This window comes from Schistocerca piceifrons, chromosome 2 (assembly GCF_021461385.2).
Source record: "Schistocerca piceifrons isolate TAMUIC-IGC-003096 chromosome 2, iqSchPice1.1, whole genome shotgun sequence".
In the NCBI taxonomy this organism is placed as follows: Eukaryota; Metazoa; Arthropoda; class Insecta; order Orthoptera; family Acrididae; genus Schistocerca; species Schistocerca piceifrons.
The window spans coordinates 255,064,073-255,084,908 of record NC_060139.1 but is presented as its reverse complement, the minus strand read 5'-3'; the positions used below and the strand labels follow the sequence as shown (position 1 = coordinate 255,084,908).

General features: G+C 50.0%; 1 protein-coding gene and 6 non-coding genes across 7 annotated transcripts; 2 read left to right on the top strand and 5 right to left on the bottom strand.

Moving 5' to 3' along the window:
- Positions 1–270: 270 nt before the first annotated feature.
- Positions 271–20,524, bottom strand: LOC124775304 (fibrous sheath CABYR-binding protein-like). The gene is made up of 2 exons (XM_047250140.1): positions 20,018–20,524; positions 271–525 (listed from the first exon to the last, which is right to left on the bottom strand). The coding sequence occupies exons 1-2, from the start codon at positions 20,522–20,524 to the stop codon at positions 271–273; spliced, it is 762 nt and encodes a 253-aa protein (XP_047106096.1).
- Trnag-ucc lies at positions 7,368–7,439 on the top strand. The gene has a single exon. It is a non-coding gene; the product is annotated as a tRNA-Gly (tRNA).
- Positions 8,021–8,094, bottom strand: Trnai-aau. Its single transcript has one exon. It is a non-coding gene; the product is annotated as a tRNA-Ile (tRNA).
- Trnae-uuc lies at positions 8,293–8,364 on the bottom strand. The gene has a single exon. It is a non-coding gene; the product is annotated as a tRNA-Glu (tRNA).
- Trnag-acc lies at positions 14,652–14,722 on the bottom strand. Its single transcript has one exon. It is a non-coding gene; the product is annotated as a tRNA-Gly (tRNA).
- On the top strand, positions 15,064–15,135 carry Trnag-ucc. The gene has a single exon. It is a non-coding gene; the product is annotated as a tRNA-Gly (tRNA).
- Trnai-aau lies at positions 15,714–15,787 on the bottom strand. Its single transcript has one exon. It is a non-coding gene; the product is annotated as a tRNA-Ile (tRNA).
- Positions 20,525–20,836: the final 312 nt, after the last annotated feature.

Sequence of the window (20,836 nt, the reverse complement as noted above, 5' to 3'; positions counted from 1 at the left end):
GTGGGTGCGTTGACATTTTAAGCAGATGGACAATACAGAGCAAGAGAAAAAACACCAACGAAGTGATAAAATGCCGGACTTACACTTAAACGAACAGCAGCTGGCATAAAAATGGAAATTTCAATAGGTCTTAAAACACTGTAGTGGTTAGTAGCAATTCTACAAAAACATGGCACGACAACAGAGTGGACGCAGTACAAGACACAGTAGTTTCCAGGTCAATTGCAATGTAGGTGGACTCATGACAACGATGTGGGTCTGCGCACACGTCTACTGGCCCCCCTCGTCCTCCTGCTGCTGCCACCACGGGCTGTGACTGTCAGGTGGCGGGGGTGGTCGTGCGTCGCCCGACGACTGGGTGGCTTCCGCCTGGCCGCCGCACGATGTTACGGCCGGCTGTGACGGCACCGAATATTTGCGCGGGCGCTGTGGTAACTGCTCACTGGCCTGTTCTAATTTACGCTTTGCAGCAGCAATGTCCTGTTCCTTCCCGGCACTCGAATCTTCTCTGTCCTGGCGGGGCAGCTATTACGGGAGGAACCCTGTGACATTGCCTCACTTTCACTGCCACTCTCCGTGGCTGGCGGATTCGCGAGGGCGGCCGGGTTCGGATCCCTGACCTGTTTACCCTTGCCCCGCTGGCGGCGTTGCTTTTTACTTTCCGCTGAAGGCGTTACAGTTTCGGCAGAAGTTGGCACCGGGAGGGGCGGCGGGGGTAAAGAAGCGTCTGTTGCCTCCACCGATTCCGATTGAACGGCATCAGTATGAACAGGGCGTACGTCCCTTTCGTCATCAACCCGGTCAGTCGGGGCAGGCGGGTCCTGGACAACCTCCATTTCCTCCTGCCCGACAGTCGTGTTACTATGTTCCGCAACGGACCTGTCTTAGACAGAAGCAACGACCGACGGTCGGTAAAGGATGTTCCTGCTACAATCTCACTCACCTCTTTTATTCACTCGTTCAAACATGGAGACGCCAGAAACGAGTGAGTCGAGTGCGCTATCGCGAGCTTCAGTGATGCCTGTACCTGCTCCCCAGGACGAGTCAGGACAGGTAATGGAGGAAAACGTCTTGCAGAGACATAATAGAATTACCTTGCTCCTTGAGTAAAATATCAAAAATGGGAAAATCAGCCAGGCGGCACTAACAACTATTAAAAACGAATTGGCGGCGTGGGCCATAGCAAACGCCAAGCTCGAGGGCCGTGTTGAAGAGTTACAAAAGGAGAATGAAAGATTGAGGAAACAACCGGCCAAGACCTGGGCAGGGGTGGTCGCACAAGCGCCACCGAAACCACAAACAACCAGGGATACAATTGCAAAGATAACTAAAAGGGCTGACACAACGGTCTTTCTAAGGACCTTACCCGGCAAGGACACTAGTGTAAGAAAAATACAGGAGCTACTCACCACTACAGTAAATCCGATAAAAGATAAAATCAAAATAAATAAGGTCAAACCAAGCAAGAACTCTGTAATAGTAGAAGTGGCCTCTGAAGAGGACAAGGTTAAACTACTAAATAATGCTAAACTAAACTCGGTGGTCAAATGCGAGCCACCGAGGAAGAGAAACCCTTTGGTCATCTTATATGATGTACCGACAATTATGTCAAATGAGGAGATTCATGAAACCGTGAGGGCACAAAATTTCGAAGAAATGACAGAGGATGAATTTAAAGAAAGCTTCAAATTGAGATTTAAAACAGGACCTCGAGACCGTGACGTGGTTCACCACGTCGCAGAGGTCTCAGCTCAAATGTGGAAAAAGATTACTGCAATGGGCAGGCTCTATATCGGCTTTCACGCCATAAACACACGTGACTATATTGTGGTACCGCGTTGCCACAACTGTGGAGATCTCGACCACGTTCTGAGGCATTGTACCAGGGGGTCGGCCTGCTCAAAATGTGGCGAAGACGGACATGTCCGTAAAGATTGTAGGGCTACAACAGTCTGCATCCCTTGTAAAAGAAGGGGCAAAAAACCTTGTGGCGCCACTGGGCGGAATTGCCCCACCTACAGACTCTTAGAGCAAAGGTTAATCTCAAGGATAGACTATGGCTGAACAAGCCAAAGCACACAGGATGACCAAAAGAAAATCCCCGAGCAAAAGGAGGAGGGATGCCATGAGGGCAAGTGCCTTTAAGATGTTTTTGAGGTCGCTCAATAACGCCTCAGTCACTACGAAGGATGAGTGCACTCAGACGGAATCCACCACAACTGACAGAGGAACTCAAACTGAGCCTCTTATAGTCAAGTCTCCCTCCTCCCAAAGCCGGAGGACTACGCCGACTAAAGATCAACGGCAATGGCATCCTGTAACAGAGACGGTGGCAATCTCAACGAAAGAGAACAGTAACACAAAACAACCACTACAGGAGAACACAATAACTAGCTCCAATGAACTAGCCACGAAAGATCCTGTCGTGAGATTGCTACCCATCGACCCAGTCAGGGTCTATCCAAACCTTGAATTTACCATGCAATTAGCGAGACTAGAGCAGCCGACTACCCTGACCACTGCCTTAAGACACGTGGTCCGGGTGGGACACGAAAATGGTAGGAGAGTCACCTTCTCGGTAATGGAGGCCGTAGACAGAATCCAGCTAAAGTCAGTGAATCTCCCCACCGACTTCGGAGCCCTGCGGGACTTACTCAAGAAACTTTTTGAAAGACGCGGGGAAAAATTTGACTTGGACGACATTTACGTACAAGCAGTTCTAGCAAATGGACGTATCACGTTTGACTGGAATAAGACCTGGCCAAATGACAAAATACATACATATTCTCCATAATAACTAGATGACAAAAATCACCATTGGACAACTAAACGCCCACAACAGTAGACTAGTGATGCAGGAGCTACGTAAGGAAGTGGAGGAGAGGAGACTGGATCTGATCTGTCTGCAAGAGCCGTACTCCCTAAATGGGAAACTAGTATTCACAGCCGCGACATGGCAAGTTATAAGTAGTGGAGAAAACCCAAAATCGGCAATAATTATAACTAATAGAATTATAAGAGCCATAGTTCTCACACAATTCTCATCCAGCCACTGCAACGTCGTGGAGCTGCAATCTCCATCTGGCACCATCGTCCTCATCAATATGTATTTTCAGTATGCTGATGAAATCGAAAGACATTTGGCACATCTTACCACAGTCATCACGGCGTTGCGGGGGCGAAAAGTAATTATAACTGCCGATATAAATGCTAAATCCCCCCTATGGTACAGCGGCACCAGGGACTCAAATGGAGAGAAGGCAGAAGAGGCCATTATGGCCTTGCAGCTGGTGGTAGTAAATAAACCTGGAAATCCTCCGACTTATGTGGCGGGAGGTGGCCAGGGCACAAACATTGACGTGACCCTGGCTACGCCCAACACGGTGCACCTAATTCAGCAGTGGGAAGTGATAGAGAATGCTACCACCAGTGACCATAATCTTATCTCTTTCAGTGTGGGAAACAGGGAGAGTCGCTGGGCCATGGGGTGGGAGGTGCAATATAACTATAGAAGAGCCGACTGGAAGAAACTTGCCAGGGAGTGCGACATTCCTGCACTACCAGAAGGTGACGGACTTTTGGACATCGACACTGACAAAAGAGCTGAAGAACTGACTACAGCAATAACTCGAGCAGTGAAGGCTGCCGTACCTACTAGGAGGAAGGCCATAGCGGCCTCTCCGTCACCATGGTCAGCCGAATTGGAGGAGATGCGTCGGTCTGTCAGAAGGCTCAGGAGGTACTACCAGCGCAGTGTCGTCTGGCTTGAGAGACAAAGATGGCTGCAACTGTACCGAGAAGCAACAGAAAATTTCCACAAACACTTACGAGAAGTACGATCCAAAAGTTGGGAACACTTTGTTCTAAACCAACTTGCTCTCGATCCTTGGGGAATTCCCTACAAGCTTGTCCGAGAAAAAATCCGCTCTCCGATGGAGCTCTCAACCGTCAGGCGTGGGGACGGGATGACAGAATCCTGGCAGGAAACTGCCGAGGTTCTTCTCCAGTCCCTGCTGCCTGATGATACAGCGGAGGGAGAGACAAATGAACAACGGCAGCTGCGAGAGCACTACAGAAGCAATATATATGGAAATGATACGGCAGTCTACCCATTCTCTGAAGAGGAGGTAGCTGCCCACATAAAAACCCTGAAGATAGGGAAAGCTCCCGGGCCGGATGGCATTGTGGCGGAGGTGGTGCAATTCCTGGCTCCCCAGATAGTTGCCCCTCTAACTTACCTATACAACGAATGTCTGAGGCAGCAAAAGTTCCCTTAAATTTGGAAAAGGGCAAATGTAGTTATCATCAAAAAAGGAGCCGATAAAGACCCAGCAGAAACAAAATCGTACCGCCAATCTGCCTGCTTGATCTGTTTGGGAAGGTTCTGGAGAGACTGCTAGCTGACAGACTGGCTGCGCACCGAGTGCTGTGCGGGATGAGCAGCAGGCAATTCGGCTTTAGGCCGGGGCGCTCGGCATCTGATGCAATCGCCCTGGCGGCGGAGGTCTGTGGCTCTACCCCGTACAAGTACGTTGTCGGCATCATGGTGGACATAAGTGGCGCCTTCGACAACCTGTGGTGGCCTTCGCTCTTCTCCTGTTTACGGGAGAAGTAGTGTCCAGGGCCGCTATATGGGTGTCTGAGGAGCTATTGTGAGGACCGGGAGGTCTGGTTATCATCCCCTAGCACAAGGGTAAGAAAAACAATCACGAAGGGATGTTCCCAGGGCTCCGTGCTAGGTCCCCTGTTCTGGGACATCCACATGGAACCTTTATTGGATAAATTACAGCAAACTAATGAAGTGCTGGAGGTGATAGCCTACGCAGATGACCTCCTTCTACTGGTTGGCGGCCGAAGCCGAGAAGACATTGAGCCTAAAATAGAACGAGCAATACAAACATTACAACATTGGTGCCGGAATACTAAGATGACAATTTCACCGACTAAATCAACATACCTCCTTCTAAAGGGACAGCTAGTAAGAAATCCAACTGTCAGGATAGAGGGCTTACCTGTTCTTAGGCGACGAGAGACTCGATACCTGGGTATCACCATTGATGAGAAGTGGTCATTTGGCAGACACATTGAAACCGTAACACAAAGAGCTTTACAAGTACTCAACAACCTCATCTCCATTGGACACAAACGCTTCCACCTCCCACCACATCTTATCAAACTATATCATAACAGCATACTCACCTCCATAGTGGGTTACGGTTCAGGAGTCTGGGCACACAGGCTCACGAGGGTGGTGCCTGCCATGACAGGGAGAAGAGTGCAGAGGAATATGGTTATGAGATCAATGGGGGCTTACAGGACTACACCGGGAGGAGCCCTGTTAGTCATAATGGGACTCTGCCCACTAGATATCAAAATTCGGGAGCAGACCGCCTGGTATTGGGCAAAAAAGGGGAACTTGGACAAGATAGAGGAAATTCTAGGGAGTAGGACTGACAACAAAGTTGAGATCAGATTAAAAGGGGAACAGCTATGGAAACTTTCATGGGCAAGTGAAGAAACAGGACGCAGGACCTTCGAATTACTGCCAGACGTCAGGGAAAGAATAGAAATGACTTATTTTGAACCAACCAGGGGACTCATCCATTTTCTCACTGGACATGGACCCTATTCGACATATCTATGTCGATTTGGGAAAAAGGCGACACCTACGTGTGACTGTGGTGCTCCGGAAGGCACTCCTGACCATGTGGTCTACGAGTGCCCACTCTTCAATGATGTGGCCTCAGAGTTACGCGAACAACTACCTCATAATAACACATATAGACTGCTAAGACATCAAGACACCTTTCGGACCATTAACAAACTGGCTAACGCGGTTTCACAAAAAGTCTTAAGGGACTACCTGAATGAACCACATTAGCACATGATTAGGAACTTATTAAATCACTGATCAAGACAGCACCTTATTCCCAATCCGCCCGGGCACGGGAAGGTCGACTCTTCAGTCTAGAATCCACCGAGCCCCGGGATTAGGGGGAATGGGGAGCAACCCCACCGATCGTCTGGATCGTTGCACCCAACTGTGACATTAGGTTAAGTGTAGTTGTAGAACCTAGTTTATAGATACTTTTTAGGAACCTGCAGCGACCAACTCCATGGCCTGCCCAGTGTCAGGGGCACGCCCATTGGGGTTAGCTCAATGGGCAAGGCCTAATAGTAGGTTTATACTATTAGCTGACACCTTTGTAACGCTGCAGGCTTAGTGACTAGTACATAGTTAGTTTAGTTAGGTCACATATAGTCCTTAATTAACATACTAACTGCCCATTGTAGTTTTCAATGTACTTTGCTATTTGCTACTAACTAGTTACTAACTTATATTTAGAAAAGCTGCAATTGTATTGTATAAATGTATGAGATCTTCGGCCCACTAATCAATTAAGGCAGTGGGCTACACTGTATAAATAATATGATATGGAAAATAAAGTTGTTTTTTTTTTTTTTTTTAAAAAAAAAAAAAAAGTCTCACTCATAAGGGGCACAAATTTATCGCTACCACCCACAACATCTTGGCGCGGTAACTGAACAGGCCGCCGTCGAGGGCAGTCACACCTTAAATGCTCCGTGGAATGACATACGGCATATGTCGGAGGTTGCCCGATATATGAGATCTGTGCACGAACCCCACCGATTACAAAGTAGGAAGGAATATGTTGTTTCAGATCCATCCGTACACTACGGACACCACTAGCAACTTTGTAACGGTATGCACTAGACCATTTCTCCATCGTAATGTTCAGAACGTCACCAAATCGCGACAAGGCACGAGATAAAACTTGATCAGGGCATTCAGGTGGTACATTAAAAACACGGACAGATCGAATTCCAAACCCTGACGCCACAATTTGCACATTACTAATACTGCCGTCTGCATGTTTAAAACGGCGACTGCCACCAAATTTAGCAACAAATTTTTCACACATGTCCCCAGACGTAAATTTCAAGAACAAGCAATACTGAACAAAGTCCAATTGAAAGGTGTCTACGATTTCTTCCGGTATCTTTAAGTCTTCGAATAAGCATTCGTGTATTTCAAATGCGGTAGGGTGGACAGCACTTCTATCAAAGACACACTGAGCGGTGTTAGCTCTCGAAAATGTCGACATTTTGTTACTTACAAAACTTCAAAGCAGCAATCACGAAGAACGAAGCGCCAAAGTCCCGGCGACGTAAAGAAAGCCGCAACCGTCCCGCTGCTATGCGCGATGGGCACGGATACGCTGTCCGAATGCGTCTGGATGTGCTCCCCTAGCCCATCTCGAAATGCGCCTGCCAGGTACGATCACCTTCGGCCGCTGCCGACAGGCGGGAAGCCGACACAGCGCGGACGCGCGGCGCTCGCTTGTGCGGTGGTGGTGTAATGGTCAGCATAGTTGCCTTCCAAGCAGTTGATCCGGGTTCGATTCCCGGCCACCGCAGCATACTTTTAATTTCGCGTATGAGTACTTTTGCCACGCGCTCTTAAATTATTGGTTTTTCGCCCTCTTACTCGCTGCAGACCAGCGTACAGTGTGTCTCGACTTGTCTCGACTTTGCTCAGCTAACGCTTTCAAATCGGCCTATATCAAAACGACAAGCACGAGAAACGACTGAGAGAGGTAAGGAGAGGCGAGGCGATGGACACGCAGCACGCCCCCTTCATTTCACGGTGGCGTCTCCCTGACCGAATCGGGCTGTAGCTCCGAAAACAAAGGAGAAACAAAAATAGGAAATAAAACTGCCAATAGTACCCTGTGTTCCCATGCGCTCACCCGCCCAAGTACTGACAAGGGCCAAAGTTGTTACGCATCGGCAATCGGACATTTTCTTTCATTTTCTCTTTATCGGTTGAGAACCAGTGTATTCAAGATATTATGGCCATTGCCGAGTGAATGCTGTAGCGCTTCCCGACGAGTCGGGTTCGGATCCTCTGTCAACTTCCACGCAGGGTGATGATCTTTTGGTCATCACACTCGCCAGCTGAAATCGGCGCTGCCTTTTCGTAGTAGTAAAAGAGTAGTGGCCCGTGGGGGGATCGAACCCACGACCTTCGCGTTATTAGCACGACGCTCTAACCAACTGAGCTAACGGGCCTCGGCAGATGCAGTTGCTCAGCCCTACGCTGGAAACAGGTGGCATGAAGCCATACACCATTTCTATGGTCGTCGTGTGTCTGCTTCCCTAGTCTATATTCTGCTGACGGTCACGAAACAGTAGCTATATTGCGAGCAGGACGGGAAACGGCCGCTCGGACAGCTCAAACTTGTCACGATTCGTGTGGAAAAAATTCCGTTCCGGTACCGGGAATCGAACCCGGGCCTCCTGCGTGAAAGCCAGGTATCCTAGCCACTAGACCACACCGGATGTGGCAGTTTCATTCGACCGTTCGTACGGTCGCTTGTCGCATTTCGTGTCGAGTGCCGCGTCGGCGCCCCTCTCTCTTTGCGAGCATCTTTGCACATACTGACTGGCAAGGCGCGCACCTCAAACGTCGTAGAGCAATGCTTTTGGCTTCATGCTCTGCCGGGAGAAGAGGAAAAGGGAAGCTGTAAGTAGCAATAACAGGAAGTAAACATTTTCCCGCTGAAGCGTTGAAACGTTGTGGATAACAAACAAGAAATACGTTGGCGCCCTAGCAACAGCACCACCATCAGTCACAGAAAATTAAATGCCCCGGGTGAGGATCGAACTCACGACCTTAAGATTATGAGACTTACGCGTTGCCTACTGCGCTACCTTTTTTTATTATTATTATTTTTTTCGGGCCTCCATCCACCCCTTCTAGCCCGTCGTCACCCTCGACAAAAGTGCCTTCATCGGCTCGGCTTCTCCGCCATTGGCAAAAATCTCCGTTGAAATAAAAAATTAATCTTGAAACAAATGGATTCTCTTCAGTATACATGTGGTTATTTGGTTAAGCCACTATATGAGATGTGGAAAATAAAGCAAATGAAATCTTCTGCAGGAATGTTAGAAAACTCATCACTTTCCGAGGGAGACTTAATGTGTGAACATAAACTTGGTGATGCTGGAGTCTTCCACAGCAAGAAGGAACAACTCTTCTCTTCCTCTGACAGGAGAAGGTCAAACATAACATAAATACGTCTTCTTTTCAATAAACGAATCTTACTAATTAAATAAACAAGAAAAGAATAATTTATAATTTGAATATTAGATCTACAAAATTCGACGGGGATCTTGTAGAACAGTCTCGCAGTGCTCTCGACAGGAGAGGCATCATCCCCCAAAGCGTCACCACTGTCGGGGCGGTCCGTTTCATATTCGTGGCCGTTCGATCGCCGCAATCCGAATCCTAATTGCGACTATCATAGTCGTGAAGGGGCCATCCATCAGAGTTTTCGGACTGCGACGGCGCCCTGGAGGAATATCTCTCTACTTCAACGTTCGGAGGAGAAAGAAAGCATACTTTTCTCTATATTTGTCTATTCGTTGAAGTTTCTGGTGTTGAGTTATTAGGTATAGCCAATAGTCTTCTTTATTTTTTCTGGCGCCGATAATATATAATACACCGTCTGACCTTGAAGCCAATTGACTGCTCGTCGTTTTGCGGGGGGGGGGGGGGGGGGGGGGGGTATGGAACGGCATCAGGAGTGAGGAGTCCAACTGGAGTAATCATCCTAGGTGCATACGCAGCATACTTGAGAGTTTCCGTGCAAAGAGAAGCCAGATGTCCTTCACAATGTCGCATAGAAAGCGATGTTCGATGGTATCTAGTAGAGTACAGTGAACGCAATTCGGAGTGTCTGCCAAGTGGATCATGTGTAGTTTTGAATTTGTCGGTATGATCCTATTGACCGCCATGTACCATGTAGACCGCACCTGCGATGGTAAGTGTGCGTCATGAATGTTTTCCCAGATCTTGGCCCAGTTGCAGTCTCTATACTTCACTTCTATTCTGTTGCGCGGCTTACTGTCCGTCAGGCAGCTGTAAAGGGCTTTGACCCTGTAAAGATCATTCTCAGGTATGTTGCTTTGAATATAGCTGTATTCGAGGAAAAAGGTTCTAAAGTGGCAAAATGCAGTCGGGATGTGACTTACGTTTACCGGAGGCGTCATGCTGGCAGGTGCAATTTCATTGAGAAGGTGGGCCGTTAAGGAATTTGGTGATCGTTGCCATTGTTATATAATGCTTTCGCTTTGTGGTAAACATCAGTCAGATTTAGGCCGCCCTTTCCCAAGGGGAGCGTCAAGGTTGCAAATGGGACTTTGAAAATGTGTCCCCTACTGACAAAGTGTCCGAGCGCTGCAAGCATTCGTTGTGCTATGACCTTTGGTATTGGTAGGATTTGTGCGACATAATTCACTTTAGAAACAATGTAAGTATTGACTAAAAGCACTCTTTGTATGGCGTTGAGATTTCGCAGATGATGTTGCCGTATGCCGGCCCGAATTTGTGCCAATAATTTTCGATAATTAAGAGCAGACGTGCATCGGATGCCGAGACATTTAAATGTTGTCATTCTTTTTAGTGATTGGCTATTGCCAAGTTCGAGTCCTCTACCAAGTTCCATAATGCCAGACTTTTTACAGTTGACTTTCGCTCCTGATGCGGCTGCATAAGTGGATATCAGCTGAAACGCGCGTTCCAAATCTTCATCTTTCGTCACCACGAAACTGACGTCATCCGCAAATGCCTGGCATACGATCTTCTGACCATGTATGCGTATTCCCAGAAGGTCTTGCGCCAGGGACAACAGTAAGGGTTTAAGAGCAACTGCAAACAAAGCCATTGACATCGGGCAACCTTGTCGTACCGAGCGAGCGACGTTAATAGGTTTACTGAGTTGTCCGTTGAGACAGATCTTGGACGTACCGTTTCGCAGCAGGAGTGTAACAGTATCAATAACTTTCCGTGGAAAATTCATTGCTGCCATCGCGCACAGAAGATATGAGTGACTGATTTTGTCGAATGCTTTCTCAAAATCTAACGAGACTAGAGCGCATCGCAAGTCGCAAGCGGCGGCTGTAGCTGTGATATCTCTATATGCACTTAACGTCTGCTGTATGTTTCTAGTGTTCCCAACGCTCGTCTGGTAGGCCCCCGTGACAGTACTAAGTACCGTACTGAATCGCTGCATCATGACCCGCGCGAATATCTTATAATCGGCATTAAGTAATGTAAGCGGTCGGAGATTGTCGACTGTCTTTCCCGCTGGGGTTTTGGGTACCAATACCACTATGCCCTCACAGAATTCCCTTAAGATATCACTTCCAGCATTTAAGATATCATTACAGACCAAGGTCAGCTTTGGAACTAAATGGTGACGAAAGGTTCGATAAAACTCAGCCGGTAATCCGTCGGGGCCAGGCGATTTATTCTGTGGGCTCCCTCGAATGGCGTCCTCTACTTCATCTTCAGTTATGACTGCAGCGAGGCCGTCTGCTTCTGCCGTGCTCAATGTCGCAAAACGGCGTGCCAGAAGGGCTTGCTGCGCCGCCATATCCACTGGGTGTTCCGTTAACTGTGCTGTGAAATGTTTATAAATCTCGTCTCGTATGTCGCGCTGTTGGTTTAAGAGTCGACCATCTGCAGTGTGCAATTCTGTCAATATCTTTCTGCGCCCCCTTTTCTGTTCGCGAATAACATGATACATTGATGTCGTTTCGTCCTGTACAGCGTTTTGCAGACGTATCCTGACTTTACAGCCTTCCAATTGCTTCCGTTTGAGGGTTAGAATCGTAGCCTGTATTCTTTTAATATGCATACGATTTGCTATTACTGTTGCATCTTCTCGATATAAATCGCTTAAACACTGAAAGTAAAATTCCAGGGTTTGCTTCTGCCAGGCACATCGATCTCGGGAATAATTCTTCATCGCTCTTGTTAAGGCGGGTTTCGCACATTTTACCCACCACGTAATGGCAGAATCGTGCGCGGGAAACTTTCGTTCGCATTCTGCCCACGTATTGCGGAAGACTGTGTGACACCCGGGTTCTGGTAAACACGCTACATTTAGTTTCCAGGGTCCCCTTGCCCTGTACGTCCCTTGTTTGGCTAAATTGACGGTACATATATATGCCACATGATCTGTGAAGACAGTCGGCCATAGCTCTGCCTGCAAAACATGTTCCCTCATATTTGATAATGCGTAGATTCTATCGATGCGGCTAGCTGAGTGGCCAGTAACGTAAGTGAATCCGGGCCTGTCACCGTGTCTAAGCTCCCACGTGTCTATTAAATTCAACTCTCCAATGAGAGTGCGAAGCTCGGCGGACGGATTGAAGTTCGGCGTCTGGCCTTTGGGACTGAGGACACAGTTAAAGTCACCAGCGAATATAAGTTGTTCTGAAGGTGGTGTAAAAAGTGGCACAATGTCATCTTTAAAAAACTCTGCTCTCTGTCGTCGTCTCCCACAGCCGGATGGGGCGTAGAGATTAATAAATCTAGTAGTATTGATAGTGATCGCTATACCTCTGCCAGACGCCAGGCGCTCGATATGTGACATCACTATCCCTTCCTTAGCCATGATCGCGGTCCCTGGATCAGTGCCATGTCCAGGATTAACGACGACATTGTAGCCCGTGATACGGTCAAGGTTAATGTCGGTCACTTCCTGCAGCATGATGAGATCAATATCGGCGGCATAGAGAAAATCTTGAAGATTTTTTAAGTTAAGTGGGCTACTGATCTTATTGATGTTCAATGTCGCAATTCGGTAAGCTTGCAAGGACGGCATGAGAACAGAGATCTAGGTGACAATAAGCCGAGTATGAATGTTAACGGCGAACATCATCTAAAAGAAGTCTACGTCATCAGCCACTGCGCCGACGCCGGCGGTAGCCGTTTGTTGCTGGTGGGACAAATCAGCTGGAGCTTCTGATAACGGACTATCTATACGTCGCCGATCCGTTACGAAATCGTCTTCCCGACCGCCCTCTTCCACGTCATCCGACCAATCACACATGAACCTGTCCGCTTGCATACCGCAATCCGATAGCTTGGAGACGTCAGACACAGGGTTCGGATCCATGGTATCTGTTATCGCAGGGTCTCCTGAGGGTAATCGTCCGTGATCAGTGTCCGATTCGTCCGTCCGGGATTATTTGTAGTTTTGCTGGTTGCCGACGACGGTGGTTCAGTCACTTCAGTCAGTTTCTGTCGTACGTGGTTCGCTTTTTCACGCAATATTGGCGCCTTTGCTTCAGCTCCTTGATGTGCTAGCCGGCGTTTCTTCTGTGATTTGGGAGACCGCGGGGGCTGGTGGCCAGCCAGCTCGTTCGACTCCACCCGGTCCACGTCGGACTTGTCGTCTCGAACCGGAACGCCCGCCGGAAGACTTTCGGTGTCCGGTTGGTGCCCTTGCTCCGAGGGAGTATTGCCCCCCTTCGAGGTGTGTGAAGAAGGAACAGTTGGTACGTCGTTCGTATCCATCGGCGTGACGCCTTCCTGCACTTCGCGCAGTCTCTCTAGCGAAACATCGAAACTAGGTTCCGAGGTAACGTTAGCCCGGGCGGCGGCGACGTATGATATAGGCAACGTAGACGTCGGGCCCTGCTGCTCACGCTCACCGGCCGGTATTTGCGCCACGCGCCGTTGGACACATTGAGCACGGATATGTTCGGTGGAACCACATCCCGCACAGGTTCTCGGCTGCCCATCATAAATCACTATGGCTCTGTACCCACACACAGTGATGTAGGACGGAATGTGCTTCAACATATCAATCTTCACCTGCCGGACACCGTTCAACACCGGGAAAATGTGCATATTCGACCACTTTTCTGCCGTATTGCTGATGACCGTTCCATATTCCCTCAATTTGGCATTAATTTGGTCAGCGGATATTTCAAAGGGTAATTCAAATATTCGAACAGTTCTCACTCCAAGACCGGCAAGCGAAACTCTGACTTCACCAACATTGCCGTCAGAATGGTTGAACTTTTTACTCCCCCACAAGATTGAATGACCTGCTCGCATTTCTCGGGTCTGAACAATTTGAGGTAGACCGTACTGCTGACGATAGAAAGGTGAATGCCAACCGTGTCATCAATAGTGATTTTCATAACGTCTCTAATAAATATCTCAACTTCAAAGGACTTCGGTCGGGCATAGTGCGGGTCAAAACTCAATTTCAATGTGTCTTTCCGTAGAAGTTGATCCATTATAATCGATTGCAAATCATCACTCCACACTACAGCAACGCAACAAAGCGCACACTTACCAAACAGCACGCGACCGTCACAGGCGAGAGCGTAAACAACCTGCGTCCGACCGCTACGGCCGCTGCCGGCTGACTGCGCTACCGAGGCACGGGTGCAGAGCTTGTCCTGGAAACTGGGTAAATACCGTACCCAATATTAGACGTAGAGACACTGTACTTCCTGGATAACGTGTTCTGTTGCTACACGTGCACTGCCGGCCCAGTTGACTGCGGTGTTGCTGCAGCTGTTGCAACGATAGGCAGCACTCCTTGTCGTTAAAGCTCAGTGCCTCGGAGGCACCTGGACACAGCAACTTGTGAGGCCAAGCCGACGCTAGTCTGCAGAACATCATGCGAGCGTCCTAGTGGGGACCCGCGAGTGCTGCGTTCTCGGTTCTTCTCAAAGGAACCCAGCTATACATTCTTGTGGATCGTGCATCTCAAGCGCGCAAGCCACGCGGCAGCATTATCGCGGGAAAAGCAAAATGATGCATCGGCAGGGAATCGAACCCGGGCCGCCCGCATGGTAGGCGAACATTCTACCACTGAACCAACGATGCTCGGGCCAGCGGTGCGTTCACGCTGCTTCCCGAGCAGATGTCTCAAGGGAAAGTGGGACTGCCGTCAAGCGCCGTAGCATTCCGTGGAGAAGATGCTGCAGATGCTGAATCCTGCACTGCACTGCTTAAAAATGCCGCCAGAACGCGGTCCTCTGCGTACTCTTGCGTCGCCGGCGCCGACTCTTGCCAAAGGATGCGAAATGTGCGCGGATACGTTGTCCGAATGCGTCTGGATGTGCTCCCCTAGCCCACCTCGAAATGCGCCTGCCAGGTACGATTACCTTCGGCCGCTGCCGACGGGCGGGAAGCCGACACAGCGCGGAAGCGGGGCGCTCGCTTGTGCGGTGGTAGTGTAATGGTCAGCATAGTTGCCTTCCACGCAGTTGATCCGGGTTCGATTCCCGTCCACCGCAGCAGGCTTTTAATTTCGCGTATGAGTACTTCTGCCACACGCTCTTAAATTATTGTTTTTCCGGCCTCCTACTCGCTGCATACCAGCCCTTAGTGTGTCTTTGCTCAGCTGACGCGAGAGCTGACGCTCTCAAATCGGCCTATATCAAAACGACAAGCACGAGAAACGACTGAGAGAGGTAAGGAGAGGCGAGGCGATGGACACGCAGCACGCCCCCTTCATTTCACGGTGGCGTCTCCCTGACCGAATCGGGCTGTAGCTCCGAAAACAAAGGAGAAACAAAAATAGGAAGTAAAACTGCCAATAGTACCCTGTGTTCCCATGCGCTCACCCGCCCAAGTACTGACAAGGGCCAAAGTTGTTACGCATCGGCAATCGGACATTTTCTTTCATTTTCTCTTTATCGGTTGAGAACCAGTGTATTCAAGATATTATGGCCATTGCCGAGTGAATGCTGTAGCGCTTCCCGACGAGTCGGGTTCGGATCCTCTGTCAACTTCCACGCAGGGTGATGATCTTTTGGTCATCACACTCGCCAGCTGAAATCGGCGCTGCCTTTTCGTAGTAGTAAAAGAGTAGTGGCCCGTGGCGGGATCGAACCCACGACCTTCGCGTTATTAGCACGACGCTCTAACCAACTGAGCTAACGGGCCTCGCCAGATGCAGTTGCTCAGCCCTACGCTGGAAACAGGTGGCATGAAGCCATACACCATTTCTATGTTCGTCGTGTGTCTGCTTCCCTAGTCTATATTCTGCTGACGGTCACGAAACAGTAGCTATATTGCGAGCAGGACGGGAAACGGCCGCTCGGACAGCTCAAACTTGTCACGATTCGTGTGGAAAAAATTCCGTTCCGGTACCGGGAATCGAACCCGGGCCTCCTGCGTGAAAGCCAGGTATCCTAGCCACTTGTTTATTTTATTTTTATTTTTTATTTTTTTTTAATTCCGGGAATCGAACCTGGGCCTCCTGGGTGAGAGCCAGGTATCCCAGCCACTTTTTTTTCCAACTCCTTAACCACTTTTTTTTTTTATACGTTATAACATGAAAATGAAGATGCCCCTCCTGGGCCAAAATCATATGGTTCCCTTCCGGAAACGCATGTCCGCTGGGGACAATGGGGAGATAGACTTTCCGACCTTCCGGACGCTAGGCCGTCTTCTCGATGCAAATTTATAACCGGTGAATTCGAAGAGGTCCTTTTTTTTATGCATGGATTCTTTGTGTATCGTTACACAATTGTTACATGTGTAGATACCACCATCTCCATACAGCGATATATAGACTAACTGCTCATGCCTATCGTCAACGGTTCACCAGAAAGTCTTCAAACACCTTCATAAGAAAATTGGCATAATGTTTGCGGTATGTCTGTGTTCGCTTCAGTATCGAGTGTTCGTTCTCCAAGAATGATCTGTACTCTCCTACGTCATGCTCCGACGTGCTGAATAGGTAGTACACAGTTACCCCCATTAGCCAATGTACTGCGTATCTCTTCGTTCGCGGGTACGGGTTATCATCAGGGCAGAGTAGGGACATCATTGAAATGGCGTGCGGCGCCGTGCGTTGGATGAAGGCCAATAGGCGACAAAGCAGTTGCCACACGTCCTTTGCAGCCCCGCAAACTAGCCGGTGGAGGTCCGTATCTTGCAGTTGGCACGTCGGGCACAGAGGCGATGCCGCGAGATGAATCTGGTTCAGACGTGACTGCGTTGGGTATTTATGATTCACGTAATAGTACCATGTGGCCCGCGCCGCTGTCGGTAAGTTAGGGGGGTGGATATTGCACCAGACCGCAGTCCAGTCGTACCGAGGATATTTGCTTTCAACCACATTCCGTCGCTGTCGCAACATGAGGGTGCCGTACACACTGCGGACTGCGGGCAGGTCGTCAATGCGCAGCATCTTCCGCAGGTAACTGTAGTCCAGCAGAAAAGTACGGCAGTGACACAAGGCCGTTGGGATGTGGTGAATATCGATCGGCGGGTCCAGGTTGGGTGGCACGATTTCCGTCAGGAGGAAGGAGATCAGACGGTTGTGGTCGCGTTTCCAATGCCATAGCGTCAGTCGCACGAACAACACCAAGGCCTTGACGTAGACATTGATGAGTCCGAGGCCCCCAGCTGTCAGCGGGAGAGTGAGCGTCGCGTTACTTACTTTAAAGAGACATCCGTGGTTCACGTAATGGCCGAAGACTGCCTGGAGTCTGTCCGCTGTCGCCCGCGGCATGGGAAATATTCGCGCTATATATATAATCTTCGACACCAGGTGGGCGTTAACGAATTCGACCTTTTGCAGCGCATCGAGGGACCGTAAGGTGTGCAGTCGGATACTGGCGCGGATATTGTGCAAGAGGCGTTTGTAGTTGAGAGCGATCGTGCGGCGCATATTCTTAGTGTACGTTACTCCCAAACATTTCATCTCTGTAAGCACCTTAATGCGGGTTTCTGGTTGCGCGGGTAACCCGCGTCCAATGTGCATAATTCCCGATTTCCGCCTGTTGAGCTGTGCACCAGCCGCTTTGCCGTATCTCTCAATCAGAGCTATTGCCATGTCAATCTCTGCGTTCGAACGTACTAAGATGACGACATCATCCGCGTAAGCCCGGTACACAAATTTATCATCTCGCACAGTGACGCCCCGTAGCGTTGTGTGGAGTTGAACCAACAGCGGCTCAATCGCAAGGGCAAACAAGCTCATGGAGAGGGGACACCCCTGTCTGACAGAGCAGTGTATCTGTACGGGTCCTGCTAAAAGTCCGTTTACTAAGACCATTGACTCTGATCCATGAAGAAGCCGCAAGACAGACGCAATGAGCCGTTGTGGAACACTCATCGCCGTCAGTGTTTCGCGGAGAAAGTCATGGCCGACTGCATCAAAGGCTTTCTCTAAGTCGACAGCAAGCATGGCACCTTGCATTCTACACGCATCTGCGATGGCTATCAGATCACGGTAGTCACATAACGCCATATGAATAGCGCGATTGTCACCGACTCCAGTCTGGTCTTTTCCCGTTAACTGTGTAAGGGCCGGTCGGAAGCGAAGGGCCAGGAGTCGTGCAAAGAGTTTGTAATCACTGTTAAGCAGTGTTATCGGCCGGAATTGATGCACAGAGTATCCGGAAGATGTCTTCGGGACTGGAATGACGAGTCCCTGCGTAAATTCGCGAGGGACTGCCACATCAGGATTGAGTAGCTCCTGGCACAACTGTCTCAACATCGGCGTTAGGATACTTTGAAATTCTCTGTAGAATTCTATAGGCAGTCCATCGGGCCCAGGGGATTTATTCTTGCGACCCTTTGCCAAGGCCGTCGCCACTTCCTCTTCCGTCACATCTTCCTGCAGTGCATCAACAGTGGCGCGATCGAGTCGGCGCGGCAGGGCCGTGAGTATGTCATTAAGTGCCTCTCGATCTGTTGTCTTCTGCGAGTACAGACTGGCATAGTACTCCGCCGGCCGTCCACCGTCCGAAGTGCCGTGATGAGTTTCCGTGTATACTGCCTCTTTTCCCCTACCACGTGGTGCAATGAGGGTCGTTCGTGCGCGACCTCATATCCCAGTCGTGCTCGAATGACGGTGTCATCCATCTTGTGGCGCATGAGATGCAACAGTTTGGCTTTGACGCGGTTGATTTCTACAAGACTAACCGGTCGTTGTGCGGGACGGTTGTACATGTCACGGAGAACACTAAAGTAAAATTCCACCGTGTCATAGTACCATTGCATCCTCTCGCGGGAGTAGTTCATTAGTGTCCTCCTCAAGGCCGGTTTGGCGCTATGTAGCCACCAGAGGAGCACCGACTGATAGGCGTGTGTGCGACGTAAGCATTTCGTCCAGGTGTCGGTGACTTGTACACGGCAATCACGATCCTGCAGAACAGCGACATTCAATATCCACAATCCTCTGCCGCGATAGGTTGCCTGGTGCGCCGGAGTGATGGTGCAGATATATGCCAAATGATCTGAAAAGATCGTCGGCCAGAGTTCCGACTGCTGAAGACTGAGACGAAGCCCGCGCGACGTATATATGCGGTCCAGGCGGCTCGCTGACGTAGCCGTGAAGTACGTGAACCCCGGCGCTTCTCCATGAAGGCAGGTCCATGTGTCCAGCAAGGCCATGTCACGTATAATGGCAGAGAGCTCCGGGCATGTGTTGTAGTTCGGCGTCTGGTCACGGGGTGACAGCACGCAGTTGAAGTCACCCCCGAAAACGACGTGATCGTACCTGCCCGCGAACAGGGGCATTATGTCAGTCCTATAGAATTCCGAGCGGGCGCCTCTATTGCTTGAGCCAGATGGAGCGTAGACATTAATAATGCGGACGCCAGCGAGCGTAAGCGCTGTACCTCTCGCCGAAGGTAGAAAAGCAACGTCCGTAACTTCGAGACCCTCTTTGGTTAAGATGGCAGTGCCCAATTCGTGTGCGGTACCAGGATGGACATGAGCGGTATATGTGCGCAAGGACTGGAGATCCGACTCCCTGACCTCTTGTAACAGGGCGATATCGACTTCCGCCGCTCGTAACATGTCACTGAGAAGCTGCAGTTTGCGAGCACTGCTGATTTTATTAATGTTGATTGTCGCTATGCGATACGCCTGTTGAGGGTTCATTGGACACAACTCCGCGACACCTTCTGCTTTTAGGTTCGCTGTCCTTTCTCCGAGCCGTCGACCGGCTCACTTGATCCTGGTCGTAATGCGTTACCCATGGTAGCATGGGTGTCGTCCACGGCCAGTGGTTGGTCCGTCGTTCCGGAATCCTGAGCGTCAAACTCAACATCATCAGCCCAATTGACTTCATTATGCACAGGGGCGGGGCGGTGCAAGTTCGGAAGGTTTCGATCCGGCTCATCACATGGTTCAAGGGGGTCGCGTCGTACTCACATCCATGGGGGTCGCACTGCAGGCGTCAACGCCACAGTGACCAGGGGGGATGGCCTCTCGCTGCGTAGGGGCCTGGTCTGTTACAGAACTCGTCGCCGGAGTGCCGCGCTGCGTTTGTGCAATCCGTGTGGCTTTTTCACGATATGGGCGAGCTGCTTCGCCGGCATCTGGGGGCGCGGTACGTTGTTTCTTGCGCTTCTTTTGTTGGTGCCGAGAAGTATGGGCTTCCTCCGCGTCTGAAGGTTGAGACTGTCCCACACTAGGTGTTTCGGAGTCCGCTCCCGTCTCGGGCGTCACGTCAGAGACCACGTCCATCACTACCGTCCGCGGAGGTTCCACATGCGCGGAGACATCCGGACTGGGGGCGTCTGAAGCCGGCCGCACAGATTGGTCTACCACCGGGGCATCCTGCAGCATGGCCGGCTCCTGTGATGCAGCGGGAGGATCGGTAACAGCGGGGAATGGCACCGCAGCTCCTCGCGCAGCCGCGACATACGTAAGTGGCATAGCTTGGGACTGCTGCGGATCGAGGTTCTCGCCCACAGGCAATTGTGCAATTCGTCGTTGTAGACACTCCGATCGTATGTGACCTTCTTTTCCACAACCAGAGCATGTACGAGGTTGTCCATCATACATGACGATCGCTCTGGAGCCACAAATGTATACGTAGGAGGGGATATGTTTCTGAAGGTCGATTCTCACTTGACGGACACCATTAAGAACAGGGTACGTCTCAAAGCTCAACCACTTCTCCTCTGTATGGGCGAGGACCGTCCCATAGTGTTGCAGGGCCGAAGTTACTTGGTGGGCAGTCACCTC

Coding starts and splice junctions, on each gene's coding strand:
- LOC124775304 (XM_047250140.1), bottom strand. CDS start 20,524: ATGCCACTTACGTATGTCGCGGCTGCGCGAGGAGCTGCGGTGCCATTC. Junction 526..20,017: donor GCAGTGCGACCCCCATGGAT/GTGAGTACGACG, acceptor CTCCCGTAATAG/CTGCCCCGCCAGGACAGAGA.